Source organism: Sceloporus undulatus, chromosome 2 (assembly GCF_019175285.1).
Source record: "Sceloporus undulatus isolate JIND9_A2432 ecotype Alabama chromosome 2, SceUnd_v1.1, whole genome shotgun sequence".
In the NCBI taxonomy this organism is placed as follows: domain Eukaryota; kingdom Metazoa; phylum Chordata; class Lepidosauria; order Squamata; family Phrynosomatidae; genus Sceloporus; species Sceloporus undulatus.
In genome coordinates, this window is record NC_056523.1 from 180,467,183 (window position 1) to 180,484,095 (window position 16,913).

A 16,913-nucleotide genomic window follows, 5' to 3' on the forward strand; every position below is an offset into this window, starting at 1 on the left:
CTTCTTCTGACCTGCAGAGAAAAATCCTTCCCTCAGTTTTTACATATCAAATATTTAATATCCTTTTTTAAAAAATAAATAAATATGCATCTCTGGGTAGACAAAGTATAGCCTGTTGAAATTTATTCAAATGATGAAATAGCTTTCTTTCCTTCTGTAGAGTATTAGCTCCATTAACGTTCTGGGTAAGACATTTGTAATCCATGGTCAGTTCAGCTATTCAGATACATCCCACCCGTGGAAGTGTGGTCTTGATTGTGAATCCCGATCTTCTATATCCAATGAGGTTTGTTTCTATTGCAGCTGGCCTTCTCCACGTTTCTTTGGGCCAGAGCAGATGGGCAGGAAAAAACGGCTCGATCCTGGGTTTTCTGAAAACGCATCGTCCACACAGCCTGCTCCAAGTTGGGCCAAACTCCACACCACACAGCATCAAGCCATGCTGCATAGCTATTTTTTGTCACCTCCCCACCATGCATCTGCATCATTGTACAAACACACTGCCTGCAACCTCCAATTACCTCTCTCTTCCCACGCAGTTGCCATTCTATTCGACGCCTGCCCATATGAAACAGTCACACTGATACATTGACAAAGAACAATTATGGACCCCCCTCAATACATGCCCCCTTTATCCCATGTCCCCCTGTTGGATTGCCTATTTTGTGCATATTGTAATTATATCCATTGCATTATTGATTATTGTGTTTTTGAATTGCCACAGTCCCTTACTGGCACTGGGCTGTTATACGCTGGTGCAATGAGGCACATTTTCCACCCTCAGTCTGAGTATCCAAGCTTCTATTCACTCTGGTTTTTAGCCCCAGAGCATGGCTTCATTTCGCTTTCCACTCTGTTTCACCTTGTGTGTCATCCAAACTGCCAAGCTTCAAAGCAGTTAGAAGCAGCTTTATTTGGGACTATCTCTGAGCCACATCTTTCATTTTCTATTCCTCTGATCCCCAGATTGACTTGTTTTTTTTCTTTTCTTTCAAAAATTCCCATTTTCTCAATCAAATCCAGCTGACATCTTTGGTTTTTAAATATAAAACCCAATCCTTCTGGATTTCTCCAATTAAATGGAATCCCTTTTCGCATCAGCTTATCTGCAAGGAAATTAATCTTTTCTCTTGCACCAAAATTCTCATGCGCATATTCTTCAAAACTGTTATCTTTCTTCCATTCACCTTCAATTTACTCATAAAATATTTCTGAAGAACTTACCAAAAACTCAGGAAACTTACCCAAGCTATGCTTTCTAATGTGAAATGACAGACACTTTCTCTTAAATCTAATTTGATTCATAGTTTAAGAAAGTGAGTTAGCAAACGTAAAGTCCATTTATGAAAAATCTTGCTTTACCATGGCTGGGCAAATTGACTGCCCATCCCTATCCCCCACTACACTCACAGTGACCACATGCAATCTCTTCAAGACTATTTCTTCTGGGTCTACTTCCTTTGTAATCCCTAGTACACACCCTTTATCTGAAGGGAGGGGTTATGGCAGCAGGTAATCATACCCTGTCAAGGAGAACTGTGACAAACTATCTTTGTTGCACTAGCATGCGGTCGAAGATTAGCCATGTTACCTTGTTTGGAAGTCTAACCAGACCTGCATCAATCAGCAGAAGAGTGGGACTATCACTGGAACATCTTCTCAGATTGACTCCACTCTCTGAAGGAAGTAGGGATACTCGGGAAGAGAGTTTTCTAAACGACTACAAATGCTTTCCTCTGGGACACTTCTTTCCTACCTATTCTAATTTCATTTTGGCAGCCAATGAACTGATTTTCTCAAACCATAAATAAGCCACCAAGATAGCTGCTTCTCTTCTTTGTTCTTGTTCTACTCCATGTTGTTTCCACATTAAAGATTTTTAAAACTATTTTTAAATTCTAATGTGTGGTGTCTTTTAAAAAAAAACTACTGTACTGAGGACTAAGGATATAGGTATAATAAGTAAGTATATGGATGCATGGCATGAAGGAATGAAAGTAGGAGCTGTGCTTGGAGAAAGAACCAGAAACATATATCTTACAGGAGACTGGGAGAGAGAAATCCTAGCCCTCGAAAATATAACCCTCAAATAACAGATGCTTTGCTGGTTCACTTTTTGCTTTTACATCTCAATATTCCCAACTCAACAGCTGCCAAAACAGGACTCCCTGGTACTTTCTGGAAAGAGTCACCACACCCACCCATTCAAAGGATCCACCACAATGGCTCGAGGGTGAGTCATCTTCCCTTCAATCAATGTTTTCCGGGTCTGGGCTGCTTTCTCTAGCCGGGCAACACTGATGGTCTTCTTGGGCCCATCGTCAGTCCAGTAGAGGTTGTTTCCCATCCAGTCCACAGCGATGCCTTCCACATTGTGAATGCCTGGAAGGAGTTAAATCAACAAACGCGCTCAGCACAGACCAGGCAGATGGGGACACATCAAACACGGAAGACTCAAGCTAAAGTGACAGGACCGTATGAATGGTGCCATGCGCTCCACTGCCTGATTTCTACTGAAACAGACAGGGCATGGGGCTTGATGGACAACAGAAGCAGAACACAGTCAACAGCAGAACACAGCATTTAGGTTCATACCCATAGGCAATTTATAGGAAATCTAACAAGCATAAAAATGTCAAAATCAACCTCATTTGGGGATTTACTGGCTGGTCTACTTTCTGAACTGTTCCGCACCAAAATCCTATTTTCATTCACTTCTAAGTAAGTGAGGACTTGAACAGTGTACTCTCTGCCATGTCCCCCTCTACTGGAAACCACACCAGTACTTAACACACTGATGCTGGCCTTTGCCAAGAGACAAGGCAGGGCACATACCATCTTTCAAGATTGTCTCTCTGTCAGTTCCATCAATCTTCTGTCTCCCAATAACGTAGCTGGTGGTATCAGCAAAGTAAATGAAGCCAGTCTCCGCATGGAAGTCCAGAGCTCTGGGATTCATCAGGTTTTCAATGGGGATCATATGTTCATCAGGCACTTTGGCCCCCATATCCATCCCACGGATAATGCCTGGCCGACCTTTGCCATAAACAAGGAAGAGTTCATGTTCTGGCTCTGCAAAACAACAAGATAGATACAGGAACAAGAAACATAAGCTAGCATTGACTTCTATTCAAGCTCATCAGAAAGGTAGGCCTTCCTTTTTTCCCACAAGGACCAAACTAAAAGCCATAAGAATTTAGGAAGAACCCTTCTAGGATTAAACCAATGGCCCATCCAGTCCAGCATCCTCTCTTCCACTGTTGTCTTTGGGAAGACCTACAAGCAAGACAAGAAGGTAACAGTTCTCCTTCTCTTTCAGTTTCTCTCCAGCAACCGATATTTAGTGGCATAACTATTATTAAATCAAGAGGCAACACAGAGCCATTTTAACCCAGTAGCCACTGACAGTGTTCCTTCTCATGATTCAAGCCCTCTGAAATAAGCCTCCATATGAGAAACTAGATCCCATCTATAGTAACACATGTAAAACCAAAAAGCAAAAAAGATAAGCAATTTCTACAAGAGGGATGAGAAAAGAATAGCCAGCAGGCTGTATACTGTATATCCCCAAGTCCCACAATTTAAAAGAAAGAAAGAAAGAAAGAAAGAAAGAAAGAAAGAAACCTCCAAAACACCCTCAAAGACAAATTGTGAGTCAGTGTTTTGGGGGTGGAGCAGCCAACAAGTTTAAAACTTGCAGGAGGGGGCAGTGGGAGGTGAAGCCTTTCAAAGTCCCTTGAGGGGTCCCAGTGCAATCTGCAACTAACAGTTACCCAGCCTTGCTTTACAATTTAGTCCAGAGGTAGGAAACACAGGTCCCTCCAAATTCGGTCAGCCCTAACCACTAACAATACTGATCGGAGTTGCAGTCCAACAACATCTGGAGAGTCTTGCCTTCATGTGCACATGCTAAGTGGACTGTTTAATTTGTGCTTTGGCCTGCTGTTACTCTAGCGGTGTTTTATACTGCAACCTTTTAAGAGTTTGTTACAATGACAGAAGATGGAGACAAACCAAAATTAGTGAACTCAGCTGAACACTGGTTTCGACTCCATATACTGCACTCCACCCCACCAATACCAAGGGATATCTGCCATCACAGGTAACCACAAACCTAATGTGATTACACTGGCATAAGGAAGAAAAGGGGGAAAAAGCACTGTCTCCAGGATGCAGGGACTAGAAAGCACACAAAATAAAAAATAATATCCTTATACCTCCACTGCTTTGATCATCTTCTATGACAGAGGTTCCTGACCTTTAGTAACCCATTTGTTTTCGACTTCTGCTCCCAGAAGACCCAATCAACTTGACCAACAGTCAGGAATTATGGGAGCTGAAGTCTAAATCATCTGGAGAACCAAAGCTTGAGCCATACATCAGCAAGTTCCTGTCTAGAACTCTATGAGTTACTGGGTATTAATTCACTCCAGTTGCTAAATATTTGCCCCTGACTTCTAAGCTTAATTTGTTTGTGCAACTGCCTTTTTATTATGTCACGCCCTGCTAAATTAGCACTGATTTTATAGCACTTCCAATTTAGAAAAGAAAACAGTGTGAATGTATGTCAGTGCCCAAGGAAAACCAGCTAATGGCTTGGCTCTCAGTCCCTTGGGCATGATCAGTATCTATCAAACTAAATGAAAGAAACCAGGGCATCAGCAACTTCTGGTGGCACTTCCCCACAAAATGAACTAAATAAATGAATAAATAAGGCAGCTATTTGGTGACTAATGGGATACATTGGCAATTCATTCTTCCTGTTGTGCAAGGATTTTCCCTGGCTTAAAAATTAACCACAAGTCTGACTCTGACCAAGTGTTTTACATCCACAAAGGATTTGGCTCATGCCGTGTATCCATCACATAGTGTAATCTGGTGTTCTAGTGTTCTGAGAAATCTAGCAGGGGGTTGGCTTCACTCTTCCCTGACCATGGCTGTTTCAGTTTCCTTTCATTCAGACCCAGAAAGGGTACTGGGTGCTTACTTTACAGCAAACTGACACACAGCAGGGTTTCAGGAAAGCAGCTGTTCCTCTTGGATTCTTTAACCATGAGGATTTGAAAGCATGAGTTTCCTCAAAAGGGGAGAGTCACTAACCATAACCTCTTGTAGTCATTAAGGCTCATCGAGGGTAGCAAAGATAGAGAGGATAATCCTTCTATGCTGACAATTCCATGAGGAAAAAAAGACCTAGGTACTCTGTTGTCACCCTAGAATTCCCCTTTGTAATCTTCTTCCTTCCTGCCAATTTGGAAGGGAGGGGGATTTTCTTCCCACACAGGTCATCACTGGTGGGTTAATTCTCACTGTTCAGGAAAAAGTGGGCAAAACCTGAGATAATAAATATGGTGCAACCTCACAGGCCCAGCCTATTTTCACCTATACAGTGGGCCCTTGGTATCTGCTGGGGTTTGGTTCCAGATCCCCCCATGGATACCAAAATGAATGGATGCCCAAGTCCTATTATATACAATGGTGAAATAAAATAGTGTGCCTTATATAAAATGGCAAAATCAAGGTTTGCTTTTTGGAATTTGTATCCTTTTGGAATATTTTCAAGCTATGGATAGTTGAATTCATGGATAAAGAATCGATGGATATGGATGGGCAACTGTATAAAATGCTGAGAAACCATAGCACAGGATGAAATGAGACTGGGTTCAACAGTCAGCCAGTCTTTGTTAAAACACCTGTTCCACAGAAACCTGTCATAAATATTCGGCTCTCCCCTCTGCTGTCCCCCCCCCCCCAGCTTCTCTGCTCCCTACATGTTCACCTATCATCACCCCCTTTCCACACTATGCCACCATAATGTTCTCTGCTTGTCAGCAAGACATGCAAATGACCCAATCTCTTTCGTGCAATTTGCACTGATTCAAAATAAAAACTGGCAGAGCCAGCTTTTAAAGCAAAGTGTTACATGGAAGAACTGGCTCTAAACTGCAAGGTCAAGGCAGATTCTCTTCAGTTCAGTTGCTTTCCCGCTACACAACACCCACCACATCCACATGTCACTTACTCTTGCAAGACTTCCCATCACTGCCTAGGCTGAATCCTGATCGGCAACGGCACGTCCGAGTCTTGTGGCTGTTTCCAAGGAGACAGATGTCAGAGCAGCCACCAGGCTTGCCAAATTGGTCTGGCTCACAGGCATGACTCCTCACTGCAACCAAAGACAAACCCCATATGGCTTATTACAACACAGTTACATCTCTTCTGTTCCACTGTGACATTTAAGAGCAACCACAAGCATTCTCTTGAGGACATGCAAAGGAGAAGCCCTCAGTAGCTGCCCCACAACCATGTAGTAGTGCATGTGAGTTAATGCACAGTGCCCATGTACTACAGCTGCTTTAAAAACAAAGCACCACCACCCTATTTTCAGATCTAGAATTCTATCCATTCGTTGTAATCATGCTGACTACAGTCTGACCTACAGCCAGAGGTCTCTACAATTGCTCCCTGATGTTAGAAACTCTTTGTCAAGCACACGAAGTCACTTCTTTATCACAAGCAAAGTTGACTTCAGTTGGAAGTTGTTTCAATTAGACAAAATGTTACTCTTAACTGAAGTTATTCCAGCTACCCTTGCAGAAGCTGCTGCCCAATTATCATCTGAGCAGCTGTTTTATAGAGCAGCTGTATATAAGAGAACCAGTATGGTGTAGTGACTCTGGAGACCAAGGTTCAATTCCTGCTCAGCCGTGAAACCCACTGGGTGACCTTTGACAAGTCACAGGCTCTCAGCCTCAGGGGAAGGCAATTGCAAACCTCCTCTGAACAAATCTTGCCAAGAAAACCCCATGACATATTTCCATATGTTGGAAATGATTTGAAGGCACACAACACACAACATACACATGTTATTTCTTGGGCTTATTTAAAAGATTTCAAAATGGTTTACAAAGTCAAACAGAATAAATTATAAGACAACATATGAAAAACAATAATCAAATAAAATGCATTTAAGAGTCAAAGTTTTTAAAACCTCATCTAGTACATTGTACTGTTTGGTACTGGTGGAGGTGTTCCTCCAATTACTTGTGCTCCAAGTGATTTACAGTCTTAAAAATAATTGCCAGCATTTTCAACTGAGCCCAGAAGACAGAGACAGCAATGTTGTTCTCAGAGCAGCAAGGTAAGCTCCAAGAAGCAGTGCCAGACAAAATTCTGTCCTCTGCATACTGCAATCACCAAAGTTTTCAAAGTGTTTTCAGGAGCAGCAACTTCCAAGTAGTTACTTGGAAGATTAAAAAAGACTGATGCTCCTTTTCTGAACTGGTTTGGAATTTCTTTTTTGCAAATGGAGTACTGTTTGTTCATTTGCTAAGTACAGTATAGTGACTTTTAAGTATAGTGACATTAACACACCAAGGCCACAAACAGCTATGCTATCCATAAAGTTTATGGCATAAACCAGATGCAGCATCCCTACACCTGGCAGGAGATACTAAGTCCTAGGAGATGAGGCAATTGCATCAACTCTAGACTTCTTAGTGGCAAGTGGACTCTAGCAGGACATATCAGGTATTCTCTGTAAAGATGGCCAAGGAGGGGACAGAATTTTAGCCAATAGCTCTGTACTAGTAGTTTTAGTAGTCTTAGCAGGCCTGGAAACTGAGCCTGTCTCTCACTGAGGCCCCTCCTCTTGTAAGGCAGATGAGGATAAACCAGGACCAGATATTCTCATAGCCACTGGGACAATAGGTTACCAACTTGTGATGCAAAACACACACACAAATATGCATACTTTCCTAAACTAGAGAGTAGAGCCAGAAGTAGATTTCTGTATTTATTATTTTAAGTGGCAATGGTGGAGAATTTGCATTTCATTTAGTCTCTTATGGCAAGTTACGGTACAGCTTGAAGCAATGGAGGTACTGTAGTCTGAGAGATAAAACCAAAGTTAAAATATGCAGATTTAGTGGTTTTCAAACAGTGGCTTTTTCACTCAGTATGCTGAAAGCTCTCATCCCAGTAATGGCTGGCGGCTTTCATGTGGGTGGACTGATGAATTTTCTCTGAGTTTTAATGTGAATTTTAAAGGAAATATCCAAGTGTTGACTGTATCTTGGGAATAGAGGTCAGCACCTTGGATGGTTCATTTAAAGTTTAAAGCAGATTCCCACCCAGCTCTCAAACATGAAAGTCATCAGCCGCCACTATCTCTCTCTTCTCTGCTACCCATCATTTCAACAATGCACCCGACTACTTTCTGTTCCATGGATATAGGTGGAAACTATAAGCTCCATGAACAACCCCGGGAAGTGTAGGTGGTCATAATTCTGCCTGTCTTTCTCCAGATAATGTAGGATAAATTTTATCTTACTTTACCAGAAAGAACTGCCAAAATGCTTCTACTATAATCTAGAACAGTAGTCCCCAAACTGTGCCCTTTAAGAGACATTGGACTTCATCTCCCAGAAAACTTGGCCATCATGCCCAATAGTCTGGGAATCTGGGAGATGAATTCCAAAATTCCTTAAAGAGCACAGTTTGAAGACCACTGTTCTAGAAGGCTCCGAATGGTGAAATTGCACTGGAGGACCTACAAATGCCTAGAGTGGTGTTTTCTCTAGAAATGTCTAGGTGTTCCAGCATGATTTTGGCAGAAGTTGACAGGAGAGTCATGCTGGAGGACCATGATTTCTAGAGAGAAATAAATAAATCAAATCCACAAATAATCACATCCATAAAAGCCAAAGCCACAAATGTGAAGGACCAACTGTAGAATGCATTGCTTTATGAGATACAGTATTGGGTAATTCACAATAGTGTGTGAGCAATGCATGTGAAATGAAGAGTGGGAGACAAGACATTTCTATATTAAGTAGGAAGACCTGTTTATTGGGCCACAGGTATTAACCTGCAATGTGTTTGGTGTGTAAGAAGCAGGAAGGCTTGGGTTTTTGTTTTTATATTACTGAGTGAATTAGGAATAAAATGGCATATCTTGTTTTTCTTAGTTCAACGGTAAAATCCTCTCCTTATCAGTTAAATACCACCTAGCAAGCAGTTAAAACAGTTGACAGTAGGCAATGCTAACCTGCTCAAGATTGAAGGGCATGTGGATGTTAATTAGGTGGGCCAAAAAGCAACTGCACAAGTGGACTTGGCCATCCACTGTCCAGGCTCTTAGGAACAACTGGCTGACTATGGTGAGATACATGTTCTTGCAGCACATATTCCTGTGGATTGCTGCACAAGATGCTGCTTGGGTTACTACCCCACAAAGAGGACAAGAGAATCACATATGCTTGCTCTTGGGGGGGGGGGCACTTATGGGTGACATCTAAAGCAGGCTTTCACTCAGTTATCATGTCACAGCCAGAGAAAACCCATGTCAAGGAGGGAGGGAGGGGGAGAGAGAGAGAGAAACCATTGAGTGGTAGCCATCCCTGAGGATATGGGATGGCTGATTGGTATTATAGGTTCAGAGAATCCTAAGCAGCACACCAAAGACTCTTAAGAGGATTTTCAGCTTGCAAGCTATTAACTGCAAGGACTGGGGAGGGGTTTTTTTTTTTAAAGGAATGGAGTGATAATGATTGATGGGAACAGGAACAAATGAACCTCACACCCAGCTTGGGTGGTGGGCACCTTTCAGCCACAGTACAACGATTTTCCTGGGAGCACTGTGACCTAGTCTAATATCTCTCTGCTCTGAGGAAGCAGCATCAACAGTCCTTAGAGGAAGCCATTAATATTTTAAGCTGCCACATCTGCTTAATTCTTCCTTTTTCTGTAAGGCAGTAATTAATCAATCAATCATATACCACACAGTTTTCTCTGGGGACAGCTTTCAAGTTTGCTCTCTTCCCTCGCTCCATCCTTTCTCTCTCTTTCTCTGTGAGAGCTGCTGAGAGATAATAAAATGATCAGAATACCCATTTGGGGCTCAGTTGATGTATCACATTTCAGCAGAGGGGCAAGTGATTAACTTTAGGGTCAGGAATAACCACAACACAAATGTTGGGCACCCTGGCAGTGATTTTTAGTGACTTAGCTTTTAATTAAAAGTAAGACACAAAGCTCTAGTTAGAAATCAGGGCAGACAATTATGATAGCACAAGAGAACCATCTACAAAAGGAACGGGAGAGAGCTGATCCAGGGGTGTCATTTATGGAGGCAGCAGTGGGACTAGGATTTACTCATCCCCAATAGCTACTTTACAAAGCATTGAATCTGTGAACAAAGTGGCTGAATTATACAGATATGAAAACAGAAACTGGGAAATATGAAATGGCACTCTGGTCTGAATAGTACTCAGTATGGTTGCCACACTGAAAACTGGAAAGGGCTCCTTTATCCTTCGTGACTGTGTAGAAGAAGGAATTCCAACAAGTGCTTCTTGTTACGTTGCTGGATAACACCTAAAATTCACTCTTTTAGACAGATGTTAAAGGGACAAACGCCATCTCCAGTTTTCACCCTGGTAACCCAAGTACTCCAGAGGCTTCTGGAAATTGAGCGGATTGGCAAAAGTGCCAGACAACAATAAAAAAAGAAGAAGAAGCTGCAAGAAGTCCAGTTTTGGTTTTCTTTTTTAATGTTGAACAGTGCCAAGGGTGGATGTGAGATGTGATCTCATTAAAATGTGAATTGGCACTGGAGGTTTCCAAGATAGGCTATTGCCATTTTAGAGGGGACAAAAAGAAAGAAAGAAAGAAAGAAAGAAAGAAAGAAAGAAAGAGGACAACCCAGGGAAATTGTGGCTGCAAAAACTGTGAGAAGAGGGGGGGGCACATTTTGTTCACCTATGTGGTATAATAAGAGGGACCACCAAGAGCCATTTTGCATATTACAAAATAAAGAGCAGGCTCTGTAGAAAGCAACAGCCTAAACCAGCTCTAATTGCTGCACCTGGATGATCAATGTTATTTTTAAACACCTGTTTGTCAGGTTCACAATTTACATTACTCAGTGCATGTTAAAAAGTTTAATGTACAGGACGTCTTAAGGTTCATTCAGATGCCAGCATTCTTTAAGATTTTGTCTTACTTTTACTAGTGGAGACCGACTTGTAATGGAAAAAGAGACTCTGAAGTGGCAACTGGCAAGCAGGAGCCACTGGACAGAGTGGGGGAAAGCAACTCCTATTGATCTGGGCTCTGAGATAGAGAAAAGCAGCAAACATTTGCTGGACTTAATCCTCTCTCCACTGTCATCCCCTTTTCCTTGTGTTTCATGGCTTTTTAGATTAAACGTGAGGGCAGGGAACTGTCAAATTAACAATCTGTAAACCACTAAGGGAAATATTTTGGCTGAAGGGTTGGATGTGAATGCTTAAAATAATAAAATGGCTTATCCACTGGGCAATGCAAAGTAGGGTCATGAAAAAGACACACATAGGACACAAAATGGCAGGGTAAACATTTCCTTAAACAAACCAGTTAAGAGGTAGGACATAGAGTTGGCAAATTAAAAAAAATGCATTTGCTTAGCCTTTTAAAGTGTCCAAAATATTTCATATGTGTTATCTTTTGTCATTAAAAAAAATCCTGTCAAATAGGTCTGTCAAATGCTCTTATCTTCATATTGCAGATGGGGCAATTGGGAGCACCTAAGAGGTTTATGGCAGATGTTACATTTCATCCATAGACTTTCTGAGTTGTAGCTGTCACCTAATAACTTTCTGAAGGGTCAATTGTTCAGGAGGGATACAAATGAATTTTTCAGGACAAAGATTTATATCATGGTGATGATTAGACAAAGAGTAGAAAGTGCAAATGGCAGGCCATGAGGAAACATTTGTGTCTCTGGGGATGCATGGTGTGGACAAGAACGGAAAGGGATTTTGCATGGGGAACTGAAAAAAAGGGCCCCTAAGTACAATGGAGCAGATTGCACATTAGGTGCAAAGATGGAAATACACATTGAGGTACTTGGAAAAGTAAGTACAACCTTCTACACATTCTTAATCTGAAGTTGGGATTGAAAGAACATTTGAATTTTTTTTTAATGGCTGAGAATGTTGTTGCAATGTTGAGAAACCCAGATATGAAGAATCCTGAATTGGTGACACAGTCTATGCAAACTTCACACATGATTGTTTTGCACAGAAAACAATATTTTCTGACCAGATTTTCTGCACAAAACAAGCATGCACAAATTTTGCATAGAATAAGTATCAAACGCCAAATACGCTTAGAAAACTGCATAGTTTTCAAAGACTTTCATGCAGCAGGGAAAGAAAATTACCAACTTCTTCCTTTGAGAGTAAAATTAAGAGAAGAATTACAGCCCTTGTGTGAAATAACATTTTTCATTCCATCTGCTAGGCACAGTATTGTGGCTGCCTCAGGCCATAGGTTAAAGATATCATAAAGGACAGCAAATAGTTCGCTGAATTGTTATTATCGTATTCTTTCTGAAAGATGTGAGGAGAGATGTATGCAGAAGTCTCTGCCTCAGATCTCTAATAAACTGAGGATACTTTGGGAGAAGGAGCCGAATACCATTTCCAACAGCAAAATGTCACTCTAGGGCCTTCTCCAACCTGGCTTTAGGTGTCAAATTAAAAACCCCATCATCACTGGACTGAAATATAAGCTTGAGAAGTACACTCTTACCCTCCTCTTCCTCCTGCAAACGTGACACTCAAATCTAAAAGGCTGTATGATGTATTGCTGCGGCTGCTGTGGCTTGCTAACACTAGCAGAAATGCTCACTACACTACGCTAACAGCCTTCTGAATCTAGGGGAAAATAAATGCAAAGTGACCCTTAAAGATTCAAGTTAATTAGCTACATTCTTGATGCACCTGGTGGGAAGCAGCAGGAACACCACCAGCCACTGGCAGCCTTCAGAGCACTCTTGTGAAACCAGAACAAGAAGAGACCTATTTTTCAAGTCCTAAAGGTCTGTCCTGTGGAACTGTAAAAGACGGCCCCATTACTCAGCATTCAAGAGTTACAAAGGCCAGAGGAGTAGCTGTACTAGTTTGTTATAATGAAATGAAGACAGAGAACTGCTGGCACCTTAAAGGCTAACATATTTATAATGCAATCATATACATATTCATTCAACATTAAGTTCTGTTGTTTGAAATGGGCTTGTTTCATAGTAAATGTGCTTAGCATTGTAGCTTCCCAGTGTCATGAACTATCATGGGTTGAGGCCCCCCTCACCATGTCAATTTCATGTTATCAGGCACAGATACACACATGGTTAAGATAAAGGGAGGAAAGCTCTACAGTGAGCCCCCAAATCCATAACACAAAAGGGACAGCACAAATGGGATTTTACACATACTATGTGAGCATGAGAAAATGTAGCCAGCCACAGCTTCCTGTGTTTATATATGCAGCAAACTAAATAAGTAAAAAACTAATAATGAACTAAATACTGTATATGGAAATCTAATGACCTAACCACCCAGTGTGGTATAGTGGTTTCAGTTTTGGACTAGGACTCTGGGAGAATAAGGTTAGAATTTCCACTCAGCCATGGAAATTCTCTGGGTAGCCTTGGGAAGTCACACACTCACAGCCTCAATGCCAATCCTCCTTTGAATAAATCTTGCAAAGAAACTCCCTGGCGTTGACATGCAGGCCCATAACAACAACTAACTACAGGCATACTTCAGTTAACAAAGCCTCTGAATGCTCCTTTTTACAAAGGCTGTTTATGGGAGCCCAGCAAGAAAGACAGATGTTCAGTATTGAGTTGCAGCAGTGTGTCTGCTGTAAACAATGCAATTTAACATTGAGCTGGGAAAGAATGGGAAGAAAGAAATTCTACTGCAGGTGATCTTACTATAGCTGTGTGTGCTTACATGTAACAGGCCTGACAGACAGCTGCCTCCAGAATTACAGGGGGGAAAAAATGGAGGGGGATCAGCCTGTCTCTGTTACTCTGTTGAAGAGCATGTAAGTTTTGCCACCAACATGGAAATCCTTAGCAAAGTGGAGGCAGTTGAAATAAAAATATTCAGGGATGTATTCTGGAAGAAGCTTTCAAGTAATCTCTCGAAGATCGAAAAGTATTTTACAGTGGACCCTTGTTATAAGCTGGGGTTCGGTTCCAAGATCCCCCGTGGATAACAAAATCCATGGATGCTCTAGTCCCGTTAAATATAATGACATAGCAAAAAGGTGTCCCTCATAAAAAAATGGAAAATCAAGGTCTGATATTTGAAATTTATACTTTTTTTGAACATTTTCAAACCGTGGATGCTTGAATCTGTGTATAAAAAATCTGTGTAGAAGAAGAGCCAACGGTACTTATGCAAGGTTTACCTGACATGGTTGTTAAATTTCAGGTGAGTATATTTTGAATAAAAAATTTGCTGAAATATGATGAACTGCTCTTCCTTTTTGTGCTGTAGGAACCTACATCTATCCTTTTCATGTGATTTCTGCCTCTAATACCAACATTTCTGTTACAGAAGTAAAGCCCAGGAACACACCTACATCATTAACTGATGTAAGCCTATACAATATTCGTGCATGTAAGAATGCTACATTTGACATACTCTACTGTTGTTTCATGCTCTATCCTACTCTGAACTCAATTTTGTACAAGAACTGTGGAATATGGGTTTTTCCCCAGCTGCGTTATATTCATTTTCACTGTTTAATCACAGCCACTGGAGCTGTGGGGGGGGGGGAGACCCTCAAATAAGGAATTGGAATTAAAAACCAAAACATTTGAAACAAAATGGTAGTCCTATTAAAAATGTGGCAGGTTCACTTGCCATCCTGAGTCCACTGTTAAAAAGCAAGGAAGCTACATTCTAAGAAACAGAACATTTAACTATTTGTTCAGTATATCTGCAAGACATTTTTATAGTGTGGGATAATGTGCAATAAACATATAGGAAGCAAGTTCCTCTATCTCGATGGTATTATATTGATGGGAATAAGAACTGTACACTTGCTTGATGAGGAATAAGACAATTTCTCAGTCTTGATTTTGCTGAATTTCTCCAAATACCCTAAGGACTGGAGTGTGGCTTGGTGTGGCTCCTGGACTCTTAGGACGCATGCATCATTGAAACACCATACCTCCACTGTGACTCGAAGCAGCTTTATTTTGGCTGTCTGTAACAGGCCAAAGTTTCTTTTCATATCTACTATACAGTATAGCATCAAAGGCGATATTATAAGAAATCTAGCAAGTGTCTCTTCTTGAATCAAATTAAGCAATTCTGCATAGATAATCATCTCAGCACAGTTGATATCTGAGTAGATTATACCACTGGGCTACCCCTACTTTTCAAACAAAAGAAACGTCTAAGTGAATACATCACATCTGAAGCCATCATTAGCTATATGCAGTTGCCTGCAAATAGGTATTGCAGAATGGGAAAGTGCACCTAGTTTGTTGTTTAAAAATGATCCTGAATCCATTTGCACATTTTAGCCATAATCTAGAATTTTGTTATTCACCCTTGAAAAGATGGTCCAAGGAGGATTGCAAGATGGCAAGACTTTCCCCATACTAATATTCTGTAGGGCTCTATTGAAGATAGACTATTTATACAATCAAATACAGCAGGGGATGGAAGGACCAATCAATCTCTTGTTATCTGATAAAGAAAGACAGAGATTGAAGGTGAAAGAGAAAGCAAAACTGTCTAGTCAGAGTGACGCTATGAGGGTGATAGTAAGTGGGCCACAAAACACAGAGACAAGAGATATGTGATAACTAGGATGATGCAAGTAGAATGGCTTAACCAATCCATGTGAGCTAAATGGTCCTGGTACAGAAGAATAAGCTGATTACCCAGCCTGATGTAAAACTGATAATAGTTGTGACAGAAGATTAGATACTGCAGCAATGAATGGGATCCAAAGAATGGACTAAGCCTTCTGCTGCCATGTTAAAATGGGATGCAGAGATCTTTCAATGGCATCTGTATCTATGTGCTTTTGTGGAATATGAACGGCCATAAATCTGCATTGCACTGTTAGATATGTATGTGTTATTTCACCATACTTGAAGACAGCAGAACCTCTACCTTATTTCAGAAACCAATCTTAAACATATGTGAACACACAGACCTCCACCATCAAACATCAATATGCTACACACAATCAAAGCAAAGTGTTCTTTGGGGCATTCTTATTGTTTCTCATATGCCTCAAGTTCCAACCTGTTCCCTCCAGCCATCTTCCCATTCTGCATTTTTGCCCTTCTCTACTTACCCTCGGGTTGCCTTCGCTGATGGTAGATATGGAGAGCTCCACCCTTATCCACCCGGGTTACCACTTGGAAGTCACTGCTGTTAAATCGATTGACTCGGATGACACTGGTTTTCTGCTGAGTATTAGCATTGTCCGAGTTGGTAGCATAGAGGTAATTCTCAAAGACAGTCAGGCCATAGAGATGCTCTATCTAGAAGGGACAAACATTAACATTTACAGAAGAGATTGCCCAATGCAACTGAAGGTTTCTTGCTTAGCTCTGCAATTTGGCATGGCTTGCTTTCCTGCATCATCCAAAAATTCTGCTCTTTTGCTCTTAACTTTTGTTTCTGCTTAAGACACGCTATAGTTCAGATTATGTTTCTTCAACAACAGAAAGGTATTAAGGAGTGGAGAAAGAGCAGATATTCTGGCATTCAAATCTCTTAATGACTCTTTTTATTCTCCGGATTACTTGTGATCTCTATATCCCTTGTTTCTACAGTACACTAAATACTGACACTGCTGCAGCTTCCTGCATGTACATCTTATAGCAGCCTACATATCATAGCCCTCATAAGCAAGAACTTGAACTTTGGATAGTTCACAAACAAGCCCAGCTCTTCATCAACTGTGCCACAATAGAGAGAAAGGAGAAAAAAGAGGGGGGAGAGGAAGAGAGAGGCAGGTAGGCAGGCAACAGACAGACACACTCATCTACTTCTGGAGAAGCCTCACAATCTAGCTATGTTAGACAGTCCATCTCCCTCTAGGTCCAA

At 41.2% G+C, this 16,913-nt stretch overlaps 1 protein-coding gene across 1 annotated transcript in view; it reads right to left on the reverse strand.

The window, feature by feature from the left end:
• LRP1 (LDL receptor related protein 1) overlaps nucleotides 1-16,913 on the reverse strand; it is a 392,141-nt gene that overhangs the window by 149,833 nt on the left and 225,395 nt on the right. The window contains exons 11-14 of the mRNA XM_042447614.1: nucleotides 16,156-16,345; nucleotides 6,023-6,166; nucleotides 2,836-3,072; nucleotides 2,202-2,382 (exon numbers count right to left, since the gene is read on the reverse strand). Coding sequence (XP_042303548.1) covers nucleotides 2,202-2,382; nucleotides 2,836-3,072; nucleotides 6,023-6,166; nucleotides 16,156-16,345 — 752 coding nt within the window. The remainder of the gene's footprint in view (nucleotides 1-2,201; nucleotides 2,383-2,835; nucleotides 3,073-6,022; nucleotides 6,167-16,155; nucleotides 16,346-16,913) is intronic.